Source organism: Carcharhinus amblyrhynchos, chromosome 1, assembly GCF_965287045.1.
Source record: "Carcharhinus amblyrhynchos chromosome 1, sCarAmb.v2.hapA, whole genome shotgun sequence".
Classification (NCBI taxonomy): Eukaryota; Metazoa; Chordata; class Chondrichthyes; order Carcharhiniformes; family Carcharhinidae; genus Carcharhinus; species Carcharhinus amblyrhynchos.
In genome coordinates, this window is record NC_137324.1 from 171,695,119 (window position 1) to 171,710,771 (window position 15,653).

The 15,653-nt window shown below is 45.4% G+C and overlaps 1 protein-coding gene across 1 annotated transcript in view; it reads right to left on the minus strand.

Annotated features, from left to right (window-relative positions):
• The window catches only part of LOC145347722 (putative E3 ubiquitin-protein ligase HERC4), a 55,579-nt gene that overhangs the window by 25,742 nt on the left and 14,184 nt on the right, over positions 1–15,653 (minus strand). Inside the window, exons 7-10 of the mRNA XM_080195464.1 lie at positions 11,487–11,593; positions 5,233–5,297; positions 3,581–3,708; positions 1,185–1,244 (exon numbers count right to left, since the gene is read on the minus strand). Coding sequence (XP_080051590.1) covers positions 1,185–1,244; positions 3,581–3,708; positions 5,233–5,297; positions 11,487–11,593 — 360 coding nt within the window. The remainder of the gene's footprint in view (positions 1–1,184; positions 1,245–3,580; positions 3,709–5,232; positions 5,298–11,486; positions 11,594–15,653) is intronic.

Consider the following 15,653-nt stretch of genomic DNA (forward strand, 5'->3'; position numbering starts at 1 on the left):
AATTTAGCATGGCCAATGCACCTAACCAGCACATCTTTTGGGATGAAACCAGAGCACCCGGAGAAAGCCCACACAGACACGGGAGAACGTGCAGCCTCTGCACAGACCCAAATTGGGAATCAAACCCAGGTCCCTGGCGCTGTGAGGCAGCTGTGCTAAGCACTGTGACACTGTACCACACCAGGGCTCAATTATTTAGGATTGAGATGAGGAGGAATGACTTCACTTAAAGGGTTGTAGACTTGTGGAATTCTCTACACTAGAGAGCTATAGGTGAACCAACACTGAATATATTTAAGGCTGGAAAAGACGATTTTTGATCTCTCAATAAATCAAGGAATGTTGGAACCAGCAAGAGAGTGGAATTGAAATCCAAGATCAGCCATGATCCTACTCAATGGCAGAGGATTCTTGATGGATCACATGATCTAATCTTGCTTCTATTCCTCATGTTTGTGTTAATTATTAGCCAACTGTTTCCCTATAACAGTAAGTATGAACCTGATTTTAACCAATGGGCCAGTCGTACAATGAGCTGTATTTCAGTTTGGACATGACAACTAGCTAATCTTGTTAAAAAATCAGTTCAGTTTTAGCAATAATTAGCCCTCCAAGCACACTTCCATTGCATTGTCAGCTATGGTACAGCCTGTACCATCCTCATCCCTGAGTTACAAGATCATGAGTTCAAGTTCCATTCTGGAAACGTGGGCTGACAATTCAGTGCAGTGCTGAGGGAGATCTGTACTGTCAGAAGTGCTGTCATTTGGATATGACGTTAACTAGAAATTCCTCAGCTGGGCCTAGAATATCCCCCGATGCTACTTTGAAGAAAAGCAAGTGAGTTCTCTTAATGTCCTGGCACCATCGCTAAAACAAATGATGTGGTCATTTTTCAGCCACGTGACTTCAATCTCAGGGGGGTAAAATCCTGTAACATGACATAAGACTGTCCTGAATATTGAGAGGTTTGTTGGATCGTGCTGTGCACAAATTTGCTGCTGCATTTCCTGCGTCCCAACACTTTCCAAATACCTCACAGGCTGTGAAGCACTCTGGAAGGTCCTGGTTATATGAAAGGTGGCGGTACATAAATTCAGGCAATTATCGTGCATTGAATTCCGACTATAATAAATCAATTGCACTTCAGATTGACTTAGTTGCTTAGCTTCTCTCCGACTCACCTTTTCCTCAGAAAGCTCCCAGTCAGGCAGGATGAGGAGGAAAAGATCAAGCCAATTTCCCTATCATATGAAAGACAAAAGGTGTTTACAGTCAGTAAGAGTAGTGCTCACGTAATACTGATAGTTTTCAACAAAAAAATTACAAATTAATTTGAACAGTTTGAGTTTATTTATTAGTGTCACAAATAGGCTTACATTAACATTGCAATGAAGTTACTGTGAAAGTGGCACGGCCACCGGGGGGGTTGGCAGCACGGTAGCACAGTGGTTAGCACTGCTGCTTCAAAGCTCCAGGGGCCTGGGTTCGATTCCCAGCTTGGGTGGAGTTTGCACATTCTCCTCATGTCTGCGTGAGTTTCCTCATGGTGCTCCAGCTTCCTCCCACAGTCCAAAAATGTACGGGTTAGGTTGATTGGCCATGCTAAAATTGCTCTTACTGTCCTGAGATGTGTAGGTTAGAGGGGTTAGTGGGTAAATATGTAGGGATATTGGGGTAGGGCTTGGGTGGGATTGTGCTCGGTGCAGACTTGATGGGCCAAATGGCCTCTTTCTGTACTGTAGGGTTTCTATGATTTCTATGAAAATCCCCTAGTCGCCACACTCAGGTACACTGAGGGAGAATTCAGCATGGTCAACGCACCTAACCAGCACATCTTTCATTCTGTGGGAGGAAGCCAGAGGAAGCCCACACAGACATGGGGAGAATGTGCAGACTCCACACAGAGAGTGACCCAAGCCAGGAATCGGAACCCAGATCCCTGGTTCTGTGAGGCAGCAGAGCTGAACACTGTGCCACCATGCCACAGATTGTCTTCTGTTTAAAACAATTCAGCAAAGGGGAGGCCCAACCAATTAACTTCTCATTAAGTCCTTTCTTCCTCTAATGTATTAATTTGTTTACTATATTTTTGAAAACATTGCATCCCCTCATTGACTACTCACATACTCCACTGAGACATCTAGATGTCCGATAGTTGACAATTCTGTGGTCCATGAGAATCCTAGATTGAACTTCATGTTATTTCTAATTTGGTAACACCAGAATAAGTTTTTTTAATCCTTTCATGGATGTTGGTGTCACTGGCAAGGTGAGCATTTATAGCCCATCCCTAATTACCCAGTTGCTTGCCAATCACATTGTTGTGGGTCTGGAGTCACATGTAGGCAAGACTGGGTAAGAATGGCAGAGTTCCTCCTCAAAAGGGCATATAAGAACCAGATGCCAGGGATCCGGGTTTGATTCTTGACTTGCGTCACTATCTGTGTGGCGTTCACATGTTCTCCCCGTGTCTGCGTGGGTTTCCTCCAGGTGCTCCAGTTTCCTCCCACTGCGCAAAGATATGCGGGTTAAGTTGATTGGCTATGCTAAATTGCCACTTAGTGTTGGGGGCGCTAGTTAAAGTTTATTTATTAGTCACAAGTAAATTACATTTACTGTGAAAATCCCCTAGTCGCCACACTCCGGCGCCTGCTCGGGTACACTGAGCAAGAATTTACCATGACCAATGCACCTAACCAATACATCTTCCGGATTGGAGGAGGAAACCAGAGCACCCAGAGGAAACCCACGCAGACGCGGGGAGAACATGCAAACTCCGCACAGACAGTGACCCAAGCTGGGATTCGAACCGGGGTCCCTGGCGCTGTGAGGCAGCAGTGCTAACCACTGTGCTGCCGTGCCACCCACAGGGTAGGGTAAATATGTGGGGCTATTCAGGGATAGGGGCTGCGTGGGATTGTGGTCAGTGCAGACTCGATGGGCTGAATGGCCCCTTTCTGCACTATAGGGATTCTATAATTCTATGGGTTTCTACCACAACTGGTGAGAGGTTCATGGCCTCCATTACTGAGGCTCATTTTCAATTCCAGACTTTATAATTTGAATTTAAAAGGATTTGAAGCCATGCCCCCAGCACATAGTCTGAGCCTCTGGGTTGCTAGTCCAGGGACATGAACACTACACCAATGAACTCACCACATGGGGAGTCACAAGCAGAAAGCTGCACACCAAATTGTTATAATCTGGAACGTGTTACCTGGAAGGACAGTGCAAACGGATTCAATAGTGACGGAGAAAATGGAATTGGATACAAATGTGAGAAAGGAAAAATAATTGTTGGTCTATGGGGAAAGAACGACAGTAGTGGAACTAATTGGATCGCTCTTTCAAAGAGCTGGCACAGGCTCAATGGGCCGAATGGGTTTCCTGTGTACCGTACGATATTTTGTGGAACAGATGGCTTCTTCCCTGATAGGCCATGCCATGAAAGTGCCCACTGCTATGAGAAGAGGGAACATTACAAATACCAATGTTTCCAGCTCCAAAATGAGTGAAAATGTATCCTTAAAATAATACTCTATGCAGAAACCATTGGAGTGCTATAAACCGCGCTGACCTTTTTGCATCATTTCTTTCGCTGGTGAAATCAGCTGTGTTGATCCATTTGTCGATGGCGCTTTTGTCCATCGTGAGGATTTGCTGGGCGCTGTCTCCGCAGCGGAAATCAGCTGCAGGAATTGAAAGCTACAAAAGCAATTCAGGTGATTAGAACCAAGAAATTTGTAGAAGAATAGCAATTTGATTCAAGGTAACCCATGAGACCTTAGTTAAAACGTACAAGAAATGTGTATATGGTGTCATCATTAGGCTGTACTAGTAAGAGGCATCTTCATGTCTATTATTCATGTGCGTTCCAAGAGAGTAATTGGGAGCATAGAATCATAGAATCCTTATAGTACAGGAGGAAGCCTTTCAATCTGTACCGTCCATAATCCCACTCAGGCCCTATTCCTGTAACCCCACACATTTACCCTAGCTAGTCCCCCTGATACTAAGGGGCAATTTAACGTGGCCAATCCACCTAACCCGCACATCTTTGGACTACTGGGGGAAACCGGAGCACCCGGAGGAAACCCACGCAGATACAGGGAGAATGTGCAAACTCCACACAGATTGTAACTCATAGTCAGAATTCAACCTGGGTCCCTGGCCCTGTGAGGCAGCAGTGCTAACCACTGTGTCACCTCACATGTAAGATCATTCTTCTGAGAGTTAACGTGAGGATGCCTTTTACCTATACAGCCTGTTGATGACACCAGAGAATCCCGACAGTGTAGGAGGTGGCCATTCGACCCATCGAGTCTCTACCATCTCCGAAAGAGCATTTTACACATGCCCACCATCTCCACCCCCTCCAACCCCATTACTCCACACATTTACCATGGCTCACCCATCTATCCTACGCATCATTGGACGCTAAAAGGCAATTTTCATGGCCAATCCACTTAACCCACACATCTTGGGACACTAAGGAGCAATTTATCATGGCCAATCCACCTAACCCGCACATCTTTGGACTGTAGGAGGAAACTGGAGCACTCGGAGGAAACCCATGCAGGCATGGGAAGAATGTGCAAACTCCACACAGACAGTCAACCAAGGCCAGAATCAAACCCGTATGCCTGGCACTGTGTGGCAGCAGTGCTAACCACTGTGCCACCATGTTGCCCATAAAGCAAACAACTGCCTTCAGAGGGAAGAAGGAAAGGATAGGAATGTATGTAGCAACTTTGGGTTATCGCATACAGCTAATGAATATTTTTGATGTGTGGTAACTCTTGTAATGTCAGGAATATGACAGCCAGCTTCTGTTCTGTAATCTCCCACAAACAGCAAAGTGATAATGACAAGATGATCTGTTTTTTGCAATGTTAATTGAACGATATCAGCCAGGACACTGGGGAGAACTCCCCTGTTTTTAGAAATAGAGCCATGGGATCTTTTCCATCCATTTGAGAGGCCAGACATGGGTTTACAGTCTCACTCCTGAGATAAGTCTGGGGTGATGACATGTCAAAAGAAATGAAATGAACAAATGCTTGACTCAAACATATGGTCGCTACTTCATGTTAAAGGAGGGTCTCTAAGATATTGTCAAGTTGGACAAGTACATCAACACAGGCTCACTTAATCTCTTAAGGTTTGGGGACTAAAGTACAAGGTTATTTTGTGTTAACATTGAACTACGTTGACAGTCAGCAAGATTACCTGAGTCTGAATGAAATTGGCATTTGCTCCTGCAAAAATCTTGTAAACTTTGGCGTTTTGTGACTCTGCAACAAAGACACATTTTAGAGTCATAGAGGTTTACAGCATGGAAACAGGCCCTTTGGCCCAACTTGTCCATGCCGTCCATTTTTTAGCCACGAAGCTAGTCCCAATTTCCCACATTTGGCCCATAGCCCTCTATACCCATCTTACCTGCGTAACTGTCTAAATACTTTTTAAAAAGACAAAATTGTACCTGCCTCCACTACTACCTCTAGCAGCTTGTTCCAGACACTCACTACTCTCTGTGTGAAAAAATTGGACCCTTTTGTATTTCTCCTCTCTCACCTTAAACCTATGCCCTCTAGTTTTAGACTCCCCTATTCTGGTAGAACAAGATCTGACCGGACACTCCCTCACAGAAACAAAAACAGAAGAAGAAAGTTTGATACTTTCTTTTTTCATTCTGTCATAGAGTATGGGTGGCACGAGAAAGGCCAATATTTGTTGCCCATCTCTGTTGCTGTTTGCTTGCTAGGCCATTTTAGTGGGGGAATTAAGAGGCAGACACATTGTGGGTCTGGATTCACATTTAGGAACCAGGTAAGGATGGCAGATTTCTTTCCTTAAAGGACATTAGTGAACCCGATGTGTTTTTATGACAAGTGGTGATTACTAAGACTGGCTTTTAGTTACAGATTCTAAGTGATCCTGACAGAAGCAGATATTTGTGTTACAATAAATACTTAAGATAAAATAATGATCTCTGATAGTATATTAATTTCATTCTGCAGTGCTGCTCCCTCTTCATTTAGGTATTACTATTCCCTCAAGATGACAGCTTGACGTTATTTCTCTGTTATGAACCAACAGCGAAGAGGTTCGTGCCAATTGGGTGCAGGCTTTTGTCGCTAGATGGAGCAAGGAAGCTTCGGGAACTGCAGATCCTCCTACCTACACCTATCGCAACACGAATGCGACTGGCACATCGGACTTTGTCCTGAATATGAATGAGTAATGCCATGGGGTGATGAGCTAATGACGAGTAATTCTATAAATGCTGGCATGAAAAGGAAGGGAAAATGCTAAGGGATGGCTGAAAATTAGGCCGTAGCAATATTGGAACCTGTATCCTCAGTGGATTCCAACAGGAAAACCCCTGCTGATTTAAAATCATTTCCACCTTCAACATTAAAAACAGATCTTCATTTGTTCAACATATTATTTCACAACCACCCCATGAAATGAAATACTTTATTGAAGTGTAATTATTGTAAAAGAAAACAAAGAAAAATACAGGACAGGAACAGGACCTTCACTCCATCAAGCCTGTGCCGATTCCTAATCCTTGTATTTAGACACTCTACTTATTGTCCATACATGTTTTCTATCCCTCTGTTCGCCTCCTATTCATGTGTCTATCAAGACATGCATTGAACGTTGCTAACATGACTAATGGTGTGCCTCAGGGAATCAGTGTTGGGACCGGAATTGTTTACGATTTACATCGATGATTTGGAATTGGGGACCAAGTGTACTGTGTCAAAATTGGCAGATGACACTAAGATGAGTGGCAGAGCAAAGTGCGCAGAGGACACTGCAAGTCTACAAAGGGATATAGATAGTCTAAGTGAGTGGGCAAGGAGCTGACAGTTGGAGTACAATGTTGGCAAATGTGAGGTCATTCATTTTGGCATGAATAACAGCAAAATGGACTTTTATTTAAATGGTAAAAAAAATGGTAGCATGCTGCTGTGAAGAGGGATCTGGGTGTCCTTGTGCATGAATCATAAGAAGTTGGTTTGCAGGTGCAGCAGGCAATTAAGAAGGCAAATGGATTTTGTCCTTCATTGGAGGAGGGATGGAGTTTAAAAACAGGGAGGTTATGTTGCAATATATAATGTGCTGGTGAGACCATGTCTGGAGTACTTTGTATAGTTTTGTCTCCTTACTTGAAAGAGGATGTACTGGCACTGGAGGGGATGCAGAGGAGATTCACTAAGTTAATTCTGGATTTGAGAGGATTGGTTTATGAGGAGAGACTGAGTGGACTGGGGCTATACTCATTGGAATTCAGAAGAATGAGGGGAGATCTTATAGAAACATATATGATTACAAAGGGAATAGATAAGGTAGAAGCAGGGAAGTTGTTTCCACTGGCAGATGAAATTTGAACTAGGGGGCACAGCCTCAAAATAAGGGGGAGCAGATTTAGGACTGAGTTGAGGAGGAACTTCTTCGCCCAAAGGGTTGTGAATCTGTGGAATTTCCTGCCCAGTGAAGCAGTTGAGCCTACCTCATTGAATGTTTTTAAGCTAGGATGGATAGACACTGAGGCTCATCAGGGGAGAGAGGGTGCCATTGTCAATGGGGTGCAAGTGACATCCACCCCCCCTAGACTGGCTAACTCTAAGGGTCAGGGACAAGAGGGGGCTGTTGGGAGGAGGAAGGGGGGTGAGGAGCGGAGGCCTCAGCCTCTTAATCTGCATAACAGGTTTGAGGTTCTTGCTTCCAGGCTGGACGAGAACGAGGCAGGTGAGGTTGGTGAGCAAACTGCACACGGTACAGTGATGCAGCAGGACATAGGCAAAGAGAAAGGGAAAAGGAACGTAGTAGTGATTGGGGATAGTGGGGTGAAGGGTATTGACACTGTCCTTTGTCACAATGACAAAGTGCACAGAAGGGTGTGTTGTCTGCCTGGTGCTCGGGTCCGGGATGTTGCAGCTGGGCTGCAGAGGAACCTGGAGTGGGAGGGTGAGAATCCGGTCGTTGTGGTTCATGTGGGTGCCGGCGACGTAAGCAAAATGCAGACTGAGGATCTGGGGAGGGAGTATGAAAAGCTGGGAATGGAATTAAAAAGTAGAACCGACAAGGTGGTTATCTCTGGGCTACTGCCTGAACCGTGTGCAGATGGGCGTAGAGTTGACAGGATTAAGGAAGTGAATGGGTGGCTCAGGGATTGGTGTGGGAGGAATGGGTTTGAATTTATGGGGCATTGGCACCAGTATTGGGGTAGGTGGGACCTGTTCGGGCGGGATGGGGTTGGTCTGAACCGTGCTGGGACCAGAGTGCTGGCGAATCGAGTAAAGAGGACTGTAGACAGGGCTTTAAACTAATTGCGGGGGGGAGGGTGCGAGGGTAGGTGACCTTACGAGGTCTAAAGTTAAGGAGAGTGTACATGTAAGGGAAGAGGCCGAGGATGTCCCAATAATAGAGGGAGTAGGGGGCGTGAGTATAGTTGGTGGCATTGTGGCAAATAGGGTCCAGGTGAAGGCTGGGATGAAAGCACTTTATCTGAATGCACGAAGCATTCGGAATAAAGTGGATGAGCTGATGGCGCAGATCGACACAAATGGATACGATCTGGTGGCCATTACAGAGACGTGGCTGCAGGGTGACAGGGACTGGGAGCTGAATGTACAGGGCTATCAAGTGTTTAGGAAGGATAGGCAGGAGGGAAAAGGGGGGGGCGTAGCTCTGCTGATTAAGGATAGCATCACGGTGGTAGCAAGGGATGATATTGGAGCCAAGGAGCAGAGGGTGGAATCGTTATGGGTGGAGATTAGGAACAGCAAAGGGAGGAAGACGCTGGTGGGTGTCGTCTATAGGCCTCCGAATAATGATCTGGAGGTGGGGCGGGCTGTTAACGCGCAAATAAGTGCGGCGTGCAGGAATGGGACGGCCGTAGTTATGGGGGATTTCAATCTGCATATTGATTGGTCGACCCATGTTGGACGTGAATAATCTTCACGGAGGAGGACGTGAATAATTTGCCGGGTGTTAGCGATGGAAAGGTGGTAGGACTGGAGGGTCTTAATGACATTACTGTTACTAGAAAGGCAGTGCTCGACAGACTGGAGGGGCTGATTGTGGACAAGTCCCCAGGACCGGATGGAATGCATCCGAGGGTTCTGAAAGAAATGGCGGAGGTGATAGTGGATGCCTTGGTGGTTATTTTCCAAACGTCGCTGGATTCCGGGGAACTGCCGGATGATTGGAAAACGGCTAATGTTACGCCGTTGTTTAAGAAGGGTGCCAGGCAAAAGGCAGGGAATTATAGGCCGGTTAGTTTAACGTCTGTGGTAGGTAAAATGTTAGAATCTGTCATTAAGGAGGAAATTGCGAGGCATCTTGAAGGGAATTGCTTGATAGAGCAGACGCAGCACGGTTTCATTAAAGGGAAGTCGTGTCTGACAAATTTACTGGAGTTCTATGAGGATGTGTCTAGGGCGGTGGATAGAGGAGAGCCGGTGGATGTGGTCTTTCTAGATTTTCAGAAGGCGTTTGACAAAGTGCCTCACAAGAGGTTATTGCAGAAGGTCGAGGGACATGGAGTTGGGGGTAGGGTGTTAGCGTGGATAGAGGATTGGTTGTCAAATAGGAGGCAGAGAGTGGGGGTCAACGGGTGCTATTCGGATTGGCGGATGGTGACTAGTGGAGTGCCCCAGGGGTCGGTGCTGGGGCCTCAGCTTTTTACCATTTATATAGATGATCTGGAGGAGGGAACCGAGTGTAGAGTGTCGAAATTTGCTGATGACACCAAGATTGGGGGAACGGCAAATTGTGCGGAGGGTGTGGAGAGTCTGCAGAAGGATCTAGATAGGCTGGGCGAATGGGCCAGGAAATGGCAAATGGAATTTAATGTTGGCAAGTGTGAGGTGGTCCACTTTGGTAGGAAGAATGGTAGGAAGGACTATTACTTACGGGGCGAAAAACTGCAGCAGGCGACGGTGCAGAGGGACCTCGGGGTCCTTGTGCATGAGTCGCAAAAACCCAGCTTGCAGGTGCAGCAGGTGGTCAGGAAGGCGAATGGGATGCTGGCCTTCATAGCGAAGGGGATTGAATATAAAAGTAGGGAGGTCTTGCTGCAGCTGTATAGGGCATTGGTGAGGCCGCAACTGGAGTACTGTGTGCATTTTTGGGCGCCGCACCTGCGCAAAGATATTTTGGCCTTGGAGGGAGTGCAGAGGAGGTTTACTAGGCTGATACCGGAGTTGAGGGGGTTGAGCTATGAGGAGAGGCTGAATAAACTGGGCTTGTACTCATTAGAGTTTAGAAGATTGAGGGGAGATCTCATTGAGACGTATAAGATGATGAATGGGATGGATAGGATAGAGGTGGAAAGACTCTTCCCGCTCAAAAAAGACAGTAGGACTAGGGGGCACAGCCTCAAGATAAAAGGGGGGCGTTTTAGAACGGAGCTGAGGAGGAACTTCTTCACTCAAAGGGTGGTGAATCTCTGGAATTCTCTGCCCGTTGAAGTGGTGGAGGCTGCCTCGCTAAATATTTTTAAGACGCGGGTTGATGGGTTTTTGATAAGAGAGGGGATTAAGGGTTATGGGGAGAGGGCGGGAATGTGGAACTGAGCAGCGACAGATCAGCCATGATCTTATTGAATGGCGGGGCAGGCTCGAAGGGCTAGATGGCCTACTCCTGCTCCTATTTCTTATGTTCTTATGTTCTTATGATTTTTGAACAGTGAAGGAATTAAAAGTTATGGTGAGCGGGTGGGTAAGTGGAGCTGAGTCCACGAAAAGATCAGCCATGATTTTACTGAATGGTGGAGCAGCCTCGAGGGGCCAGATGGCCGACTCCTGTTCCTAGTTCTTATGTCTCATTGACACACCTGTTTCCACCGCCTCACTGGTAGAGTGTTCCAGACACCCACCATGCTCTGTGTGGAAAACTTTCCTCACACGTCTCCCCTAAACGTTCCCCCTCTCACCTTGAACCAGTGTCCTCTTGTAGTTGACTATTCCACCCTGGGAAAATTCCTCTGACTATCCGCCCTAACGATGCCTCTCATATAGATCTCTGGGAGGCTGTGATAGCTAATGTGCATTCAGCAAACTCCCCCAGACAACGATGTGATAATTACCAGCTCACGTTTTGTTGTGATGGTGATCAAGGGATAAATATTAGCCAGGACACCAAGGACATCTGGCCAACTCTCCTTTTTGCTTCCACCTGATCTTGCCAATGGGGCCTCAGCTTAACATCTCAGTCAAAAATCCACTGGAGTGTCAGCCTGAGTTTTTCCACACAAGCCCTGGAGTTGGACTTGAACCAAGAACCTCTTCATTCAGAGGTAAATGTGCTACCAGTCGCACCACAGCTCAGTAGCACACGGAAAGACTCAAATGAAATGGTGATGACATTCAACAAGAACGAGTACACGATGTCAATTTGGTTAAAATAGCATTTGTAGTCAAGCTAAAAATTTCATCTTGCGCGATTGGTTGCTGTTCAATTACCTGCATGAATGTGGTTGCTTGTTGAATCTTCCTTTAATTTCCCGCGGCTTGCAGAGCCAAATGAAATGACCAGATCGGAAGCTGGGATGTAGGCGAGGGTGTGATAGCTAAACAACAGAAGTTGGTAGGTAAAATCAGCTTTTTGTGTCTCACAGTCAGCGCAGCTGCTTCCTAGGTTTGCACCTAGATGTTTTACTAAAGTTCACTTATTAAATAAAAAGAACAAAGAAGAACAAAGAACAAAAACAGCCCGGGAAACAGGCCCTTTGGCCCAACGAGCCCGCGCCGCCATCTCAACACCACCAGTCCCCCTCTCCACCCACGACCTTTGTCTAATGTTTTATGGCCATCCAGATTGAGGGAAACTGATTTAGGGAAATTTATTACTGCCAATCAGCCTAACAGCACATCTTTGGGCTGTGGGAGGAAACAGGAGCACCCGGAGAAAACCCACACAAGCACGGGGAGAATGCCCAAACTCCCACAGACACCGGCCCAAATTCATGTGTCTGCACAGCAATCAGCAATAGTCACTGAGCTGTCGTCTTGCCCAGTATCTGGTTCAGATTAATGTCACAAGTAAGCTTACATTAACACCACAATGAAGCTACTGTGAAAATCCCCTGGTCGCCACACTCCGGCGCCTGTTTGGGTACACTGAGGGAGAATTTAGTGTGACCGATGCACCCTAACCAGCACGCCTTTCGGACTGTGGGAGGAAACCAGAGAACCTGGAGGAAACCCAAACAGACATGGGGAGGACGTGCAGACTCTGCACAGACAGTAACCCAAGCTGGGAATCGAACCCAGATCTCTGGCACTGTGAGGCAGCAGTGCTAACCACTGTGTCACCTTTTGGATGTTGGTATCAAAAATCCAATCAAAAGATTATTGAATGTTGAGAATAACTATACGTCACAATGATTTACATGTCACTGGTTTTACAGTTAAAGGTGGTATTTAGATCATGAAGCATTGTTTGGTAATGGTATTCCAAAGAATCTTCTTAACTGTTTACAGATGAAAACAGAAGCAACAACACACTCGCTGTTGCTTTGGTAATGGCAGGTCTATAAGCTGGGAAGGATTACTCATGGGAACCAATCCATTGAAGCTTCATTTTTGCATCTGTGACTGTTGGTGGGATAATCAAAAGGAAGAACTTCTTGCACAATTTTAATTTCGCAAAATGCCCCAAGCCACGACACGAGAGCCAAACATTGACATTGAGCTGTAGAAGGAGTTAGCAGACCGGCGATCCAAAACTTGCTCAGAGGTAAGTTTTAAAAGGCATCCTAAAGAAGGGCAAGTGGGGAGGTTTAGGGAGGGAGCTCCAGAGCCTATGGCTTAGCTGGGCTTAAATCAGAGCTGCCGATGATAGAGCAAATGGAGAAGGGGATGGAGGAAAGTAGTGTTCTTGTGGGGTTGTAGGAAGTAACAGAGATAGGGAAGAGTGAGGACTTGAAGGGATTTAAACATGGGGGTGAGAACCTTTAAATGCAGGCATTAGTCAACTGGGAACCAATGTGGATCATCAAGTATAGGGAGTGGGTGATGGGTGAATGGGACTGATGTTAGGATGAGTTTGCTGCAAAATCTACAGAGAGAGAGCAGAGACAACATTTTGAATCTGCATGTCCCTTCGTCAGCTGGGATTCCAGCATCCGCAGTATTTTGCTTTTATCTTAGGATGAATTTGGATTCATCAAGTTAATGAAGGCTGGAAGATGGGAGACCAGTTGGAAAAGCATTTGAATAATTGAGCATCGAGGTTACAGAAAGCACAGGACTTTCTTTTCTGGTTTCCACAAACTATCGTATTTAAGATAGAAGTAATAAGAAGACTGGTTTAGCTGTTAAAAAGTATAATGACCTTGCAAACATCAAGGAGGGGAAGGTTAGCATTAAGTAAGAGTTTTCAATCTGCTCTATTATCACAAGCGCAGAGCGTACGAAATTGTTTTTAGCCCATTACCTCGAGGAACCAACTAGGAAACAAGCTATCTAAGTTTAGTGTTGTACATTGAGATAGGATTAATAAATAATCATGTTGCTGGTCTTTTTTTTTAAGGGAAAGTGACTATAACATGATAGGATTGTTCATTGAGATGGAAAATGAAGTAGCCCAATCTGAAACCAGGGTCGTAAATCTTAGCAAAGGAAGCTATGAAGGTAGGAGCTGTGAGCTGCTAAGATTAATTGGGGAACGTCATTAGATGGTGGTGGATAGGCAACGGTTAATATTTAAGGAACAAATGTATGCGTTGCAACAGTTATACATTCCTTTCTGGTGCAAAAATGCAACAGGAAAAGTGGCCCATTTTGTAGATAATAAATAATCTTGACATATAATTTGCAATTCTTGTTCCTGCTCTGGTTAGAACTTCACGGAGTTTTGGGGCAGCACGGTGGCACAGTGGTTAGCACTGCTGCCTCACAGAACCAGGACCTGGGTTCGATTCCTGGCCTTGGGTCACTATCTATGCAGAGTTTGCATGTTGTCTCCGTGTCCATGTGGGTTTCCTCTGAGTGATCCAGTTTCCTCCCACAGTCCAAAGATGTGCAGGTTAGGTGGATTGGCCATGCTAAACTGCCCCTTAGTGTCCTGGGTTAGAGGGATTAGCGGGGTATATATGTGGGGTTATGAGGATAGGGCCTGGGTGGGATTGCAGTTGGTGGAGACTCAATGGGCCAATTGGTCTCCTCTTGCACGGTAGGGATTCTATGAAAATAAATTAAGGGCAGTATTAGATCCAAAGAGGAATCATATAAAGTTGTCAGAAAATGTGGGAGTGGGGGGAGTTTAGAATTCAGCAAAGGACCAAGAGATTAAGAAAAAATAGAGTATGAGAGTAAACTTATAAGGAACATAATAGCTTCTCTAAGTATGTAAAAGGGAAAAAAATGAAGATACATGTAGGTCCCTTACAATCTGAAATGGGAGAATTCATAATGGAGAACAAGGAAATGCCAGAGCAATTAAATGACTACTTTAGTTCTGTCTTCACAGTTGAGGTCGCCTTTAAGACCTCTTTAATTAAGGGAGCCAATTCGAGACAATTTATGCCACGAACACAGACCAGTCAAAATTATCTGAGATTACATCAATTCCTCAGCAAAGAAAGAGGCCATTCACTCCAATATGCCTATGCCACAGTTTATACTCGACACAAGTCTCCTCCCGTTCTGTTTCCTCCTCTCTCAGTTTCTGCCCCATTATTTAATAGGAGGTGAATGTGGCACAGTGATAGGGACACAAGTTATCCAGAGACTCAGGCTGGTGCGCTGGGGACCCAGGTTTAGATGTAATTATTAATAAATCAGAAATATAAAGCTGGCCTCAAGTAATGGTTGAATATTATCAAGTGCCATTAAAAAAAACCCATCTGGTTTGCTAATGTTCTGTTAGAGAAGGAACCCTACCACCCATAATTGGTCTGGCCTTTGTCAGACTCCAGATTCACAGCCACATCCCAAAAGATAGAAATGCAGGAACAGTGACTATGCTACTAACTCCAATTACTTCATGTTACCATGTCAGGGTGCTCTGGTGCAGAGGGATCTAGGTGTCCTCATTCATGAGTCACAGAAAACTAGATGCAGATACAGCAGATAATAAAGAAAGCAAATGGAAAGTTGGCATTTATAGCTAAAGGAATGGAATACAAAGGTAAGGAAGTCTTGTTGCAACTATACAAGGCATTGGTGAGGCCGCACCTGGAGTATTGTGCACAGTTTTGGTCCCCTTATTTGAGGAAAGATATAGTGGTATTGGAAGCAGTTCAGAGGAGGTTCACTAGATTGGTTCCAGAGATGAGGGGTTTGTCATTTGAAGAAAGATTGAACAGTTCAGAAGAATGAGAGGAGGTCAAATTGAGGTATACAAGATGATAAAAGGTATGGATAAAGTAGTTGAGAAGTGGATGCTTCCTCTTGTGGGGCATTCTAGAACCAGAGGTCATAGTCTTAGGATAAGGGGTAGCAAATTTAAAAGAGAGTTGAGGAGAAGCTTCTTCTCCCACAGGGTTGCAAATCTGTGGAATTCGCTACCCCAAAATGCGGTGGATGCTAGGACAAGGAGTAAATTTAAGGAGGAGTTGGACAGATTCTTAATTGGTAATGGGCTGAAGGGTTATTGGGAGAAGACAGGAAAATGGGGATGAGGAG